The sequence below is a fragment of the Panthera pardus genome, unplaced genomic scaffold (assembly GCF_024362965.1).
Source record: "Panthera pardus isolate Hobbes unplaced genomic scaffold, ASM2436296v1 HiC_scaffold_13, whole genome shotgun sequence".
NCBI lineage: Eukaryota > Metazoa > Chordata > Mammalia > Carnivora > Felidae > Panthera > Panthera pardus.
Window position 1 is genome coordinate 42774942 of NW_026526688.1, and position 6016 is coordinate 42780957.

The 6016-nt window shown below is 39.8% G+C and overlaps 1 protein-coding gene across 1 annotated transcript in view; it reads right to left on the reverse strand.

Annotated features, from left to right (window-relative positions):
- The window catches only part of IDO2 (indoleamine 2,3-dioxygenase 2), a 66574-nt gene extending 60820 nt beyond the window's left edge, over nt 1–5754 (reverse strand). The window contains exon 1 of the mRNA XM_019440713.2: nt 5501–5754. Coding sequence (XP_019296258.2) covers nt 5501–5599 — 99 coding nt within the window. The 5' untranslated portion in view covers nt 5600–5754. The remainder of the gene's footprint in view (nt 1–5500) is intronic.
- Between the last annotated feature and the right edge of the window lie 262 nt (nt 5755–6016).

A 6016-nucleotide genomic window follows, 5' to 3' on the forward strand; every position in this document is an offset into this window, starting at 1 on the left:
TTAAAACTGATAAGAATTTCAGCTGGAATTCAAACTCAAATCAGTACGACTACTGTCAAATCTGTCTATGCCATTAATCAGAATTTGTCTTATTTACTATGCACTATTTCTTAACTAGAATTGTCTTAAGAGAAGAGACATCACAGGGCACCTGGGTGGCTCAGTCAGTTGAGCATCTGACTCTTGATTGAGCCTGCTTAGTGTGGACCCTGCAAAGGATTCTCTCTCTCTCTCCTGTCCCTCCCCCACTCATGCACGTGCACACACTCTCTTTCTTTTTCTTAAAAAAAAAAAAAGAAGAAGAAGAATATTAAGAAATATCATGAACCCCAAAGAATAACTTCCTGAGGATACAAAGACTTCATTGGAAAAAATGAAGAAAGAAACTGAAATCTGATTTTATGGAATATCTTTCAATTGTAAATTATCATCACAACATAAAATTTTTGTTTTTTATTTCTAGTCAGAGAATAAAAACACAAAATTGAGTTTTTGAAAAGTATGTCCTTGCTCCTCCTCCCTATTTCCTACTGCAAAGGCCACAGTTTCAAAACATGATGGTAGCATAACCATTTATTTATTTATTTATTTTAATGTTTTTTTATTTGTTTTTGAGACAGACAGAGACAGAGCATGAGCAGGGAAGGGGCAGAGAGAGAGAGAGAGAGAGACACAGAATCTGAAGCAGGCTCCAGGCTCTGAGCTATCAGCACAGATGCAGGGCTGGAACTCACAGACTGTGAGATCATGACCTGAGCCGAAGTCACACGCTCAACCGACTGAGACACCCAGGCGCCCCTGTAGCATATCCTTTTAAATTCATGTAGAAGAGGCTCCTTTCCCATGTAGCTCTGGTCATATAATTACTGCCCATACAATGATTTTTCATATTCTAACTTCCCTCTGACCTCATACCTACAATTTTACAGCAGAGGATTGCCTTTTCTTCAGAATATCAAGGTCATACTGGTGAATATGAGCTAACGTTATGCTGACAAAACTGGTCAGTGATATTTAACTGTCCCTATGACCCATTGATATTGTGATATCTTGGACTCTGCTTTTCATTGTCTTCACCTTCCCATGCTTGTGTGGTCAGATTTGGGAATCTTAGGGCAATTGTAGTTCTGGTTGCTCAGGCCCCTCCCTCCTTCTAACATTCTATCTTTTCATCTCACCCCCCATGGTGTATTTAATGTATGCCTCCTCCAAAAGGCAAGAAAGAAAAAAGAGACAGAGAGGGAGACAGAGACAGAGAGAGAGAAAGGAAGGGAGATCTCCTTGGAAACTGAATGTGACCCCATTTGGAAAAAAGGGTCTTTTTTGGTTAATGACTGATTGCAAGATGAAATCATCTTAGATTAGGGTGGTTCCAATAACAAGTGTCCTTATAAGAGAAGACATAGACAAGAGGAAGAAGACACAGCCACAAAGAAGGCCACCTAAAGATGGACCCAAAGATTGGAGTTATTCTGCCATGAAAATGGAATGGCTGGAGCCCCAGGAAGAAGGGAGAGGACAGTGGGGATCCTCCTGTAGAATGATTGGAGGGAAACTGAGCCTGCCAACACCCTGAATTCAGACTTCTACTCTTTAGCTCTCTGCAAGAATACATTTCTATTGTTTTAAGACACCGAAACTGTGGTAATTTTGTTACAGCAGACCTGGGAAACAAATAAATGCCCTGAGCCTCAATTTGAATGAAATTAGCAGATTTGTATTTTCCCATGGCCAATCTTTTCATTCTTTCTTAGGATCCGTCAGCTCATCTCAAGTTGTGTCATGTTTCTCTACAGCAGAGATGTCCTGCGTGAGAAAACTCTAAGTGGTTTCATTGTTTAAATTCCAGTTTCCAGATGACTGTCTTGGTTATTCCTCCTCCTCCTATTTCCTTATCTCTGTCTGCACATTTCTCCTTTGGCTTTACTCACTTTCTTAGTTCCTTAATTTTGGCACAGAAATCCACACCCCATCCAACCTCCCTATCCCCAAACACGTTTTTCTTTATTGATCTACATTAACTATTATGAAATCTGATCACTTTGTCTCTATCACTACTATATCACCATCACTGCCTCAAATCCTCCTTTTTTTTTAAGTTTATTTATTTATTTATTTAGAGAGATAGAACAAGAAAGGGAGGGGCAGAGAAAGAGAGACAGAGAGATGGAGAATCCCAAGTAGGCCCCATATTGTCAGTGTGGAGCCCAATGTGAGGCTCAAACTCACAACCCATGAGATCATGGCCTGAGCTGAAACCAACAGTTGGATGCTTAACCGACTGAGCCACCCAGGTGCCCATGGAGTCTACTGCTTCTATCAAGGACTTTGGATTTCTACAGGAGAGGATATATCTATCTCTTTTTCCTAAGTAGCCACTTGATTGCTATAAAGAATACAGTTCCCAGTGTCCCCATGGCATCATTCCTTGTCTGCTGCTCCATGGCACACTTAAAATTTCCCTCTTTCTTTGTTTTTGCATAAAAATGACTTCCAAGCTCTACTCAGAGCTTCTTGTAGCCATGACACCTATAGCCAACCTCTCAAGTGTAGGCCCCTGTCTCTAACCTGAACCTGCACTGTCCTCGAAGCATTTTATGATTTTCAAGCACTGAATTATTTAGGTTAGAGATTCAGAATTAACCGTTGGGTTGGGGTTCTGGCATCAGTATTTTTTAAAGTTCCCTGAGTGATTTAGGTGTGCAGTTCAGCAACAGCTGTTCGAACCCACCCTGCACTTAACAGTCTTTTGGGAAAAACATTGAAATGCCTGTTGCATTATATTATTTTCCAGATGTGCGAAATCTAAACTCAAGCCTGACATTGGAGATCTTAGTTCCACACCAATCTGATCTCCATCTATCGTGTACATAGACTCCTGTTTTTCTGCCAAACTGATTTCCTTGTATTGTTTATATCTAAGGAAAAATTACTTCCCACCTCTCCCCACCCAAACACACATACACATGCACGGGACCCATGATCTGGCAAAGGATTTTTGTGGCATATTTATGGACACGGGTCTGACAGGTATACATTTTCTACACTGAAACGTTAGACCCTGGAAATGTTTGAGAGTGGATACAAACAGTGGGGTAAAGCACTGAAAACTAACCTAGGCCGCTCCCCTAAAGCCACAATATTTGCTTGCTTATTCATTAGCTTGACTGTTTTCTGGAGAAAGACTTTGAAGTAAATATTTATAGAAGCAACTAAGCTTGCTGAAAGAGCATCTTTGGGCCAGAGGGCATGAAGGAACAGTTCTCCCATCACTTGCCTTTATACTAAAGGAAAGAAAAACTTATTTGAGCCCTTGACAATGTCAGTGACAGACATTTCCTAATTTGTGATCAGTATCAACACTGCTAGCTGACTGATGCAACCTGCGACAGAACCCCTCCTAATGAAGCAACTACAGGGCAGATTCTGATGAAAACTTCCTCTCTCGCCTCTTCCCAGAAGTAGAGTGGTTTAAAATTTCACACCAATGAGAGCAAATGAAAATAAAACTGAAATACAGAATCACTTTTCATAAATCTAGCATAGGACTATTATAAAGTTGGCCCAGTTTGTCAGGGAATTTTTTATAATGAGCTCAGCAATGGAAATTTCTCCTAAGGGATAGCCATTAACCAAATCACAAGACAGACATGATCTGGCTCAGAACCAATCACAAGCATTTGAAACTTTTATTGTTTCTCATCTAGAGTTCTTATTTATATATAAAAAAGGAAACAAAGAGGGGAGCTCAATCATTATGGCTCTATAAAGTTACATACTTTATATTATTATTTTTCCTCTGCTCAGTGTAAATATTTAACCTCAATAAGAATGTGTTAGCCTATTGGCTTTTCTTTCCTTGTGAACCAGGGACAATGGGAATATTCCCAAATCAAGTTTACACACAGAGTGAGCACTAGAATGAGGGTTCGAAGAACTGCTTCTATTCCTTACGCTGGATTTATTAAAGTGTCTCATGCTCCACAACAATCCAAGGGGAGTGGCATCAGATCTTCACCTACTACATGTGAAAACTGGGGTCAGGCAATGCTTGTGATTTATACAGGGGTACAAGATTTAGTAAGTGCAAGTCAGAGTGACTGACATGTTCTGGTTTGCCCAGGACTTTCTTGCTTTAGCCCTGAAAGCCTCACGTCTTGACAACCCTTTCAGTCCCTGGCAAATACAGATCCACAGTCACCCTAGTTGCAGTCAGAGATTGCAATCTATACACTGGGCTACAACCCTATTCTCCATAACATCCTGAAGTCATTACTTCTAATGCTCAAGTTACTTGCAGATCTGTGACTTGTTCTCTCAACTAACAGCTCTACAGAGAGCTTTTGGGAAGAGTGAATAGATGATATCTTCATCTATATTCTTCTAATAACAATCAAAAATAAATAAGCATTAGAATAGGTATTCAATAAAAGTTCATTGAATTCCAGAGTATTCTTTAATTGTAGTTAAAGATGAATTAGGCCTACAGGGAAGGTGTAGAATTGGATCTATTAAGTCATCACAAAAGCTGCAGTATTGGACCCCTAGATTCTCACCCGAGTAGTTTGGGCCCTTATCAATGATGTAGTAGAAAAAAGATGTTAGCAGTGCTGAGTATTAGTTCAGCTTTTGACACTAAAATGACTTTGGCAAGCCACTTCCTGTGCACTTCAGCCAGCTGAAATATAAAAGCAGGAAGGTGGGACCAGGTGACTTCTAAGAACTCTTACAGTTTAAGCGTAATAGGCTTTGAGCCACAAAGAGTAAACAATGTTAAGGGTTCACTGATGGGGCCCCTGGGTGGTTCAGTTGGCTAAGTGTCTGACTCCAGCTCAGGTCATGATCTCACAGTTTGTGGGTTCAAGCTCCGTATCTGTGCTGACAGCTCGGAGCCTGGAGCCTGCTTCAGATTCTGTGTCTCCCTCTTTCTCTCTCTGTCCCTCCCCCACCACATTCTATCTCGCTCTCTCAAAAATAAACATTAAAAAAAAATGAGTTAACTGATGAAACAGAATTGGATTATAAGCTGTGCCTTCAATAGAATTCAAAAATAGGTATTGTTAGTTCTCACGGGTTTCTTTCTATTCTCAGCAATGTCTGTGAATATCTAACTCTTCCTACCAACACCGAAAGTACCCATGGTCTTTTGTGTTCTTTCTGCACTCCTACTAGCAAGTGAAGATAAACTGATTTGCTCCCTTACTTGATCTCTAAGTTCTGTCTTTTCCTTGGTAACCCAGATTTGCTAATAAGTTTACTGGACTGATTGACAATCTATTAAAAATAACCGGCATTAAAACATTCCATTTGAACTATCCTGTGCTGTATGTAGCTGTCACTTTTCTCTTTTCATAATTCCATGTTGATTTATTTGTAACATCTTTCTCAGGTATTTATATTGCATCTCCCCTAATGACCACATAAATTAAGCAGATAAAAGAGAGAACAAATCAGCATCATGAGAAACCTATTCTGTCCTGGTCCAAGGTTCTATACTTACCAAAGGATTTGGCAGAAGAAAGCCATACTCTTCAGAAATATGAAATCTTCCTAAAGATAATAATGGTATTGTCTTCAAATTCTGACTTTGAGGTTCCATAATTTTGTCTGAAGTATCTGCACTAAAGCCAGTCCTGAGTGACAACGATTCCAAATATACCAAAGACCCAGGTTGAGGGAGCTTCAGGATGGCATCTTCTTGCTGCAATTCTGCAGTGTCTCAGCAACAGAGGAGAACCTTGGTCTGAGGTTGAATTCCAGAATGCCATAACCTTTCTCTGACACAGGTTGAGTAAACAATTAGAGACTGCTGACTAAAACAAACAGGCAAACAGAATCACAAAAGAAAAAAAATATCTCCTTTCTTTTTACACACATGTAGTAAGAGAAAATTGGTTTTAAAGATTGGTTTTAAGTCCAAAGACAATTTGTTCTCCTTTGGAAAAGGGGAAATGAGCTAGTACTTTGGTTATGGCTGATTCCAAATATCCTGACAGTAATCTTGTCCAAAATGAAT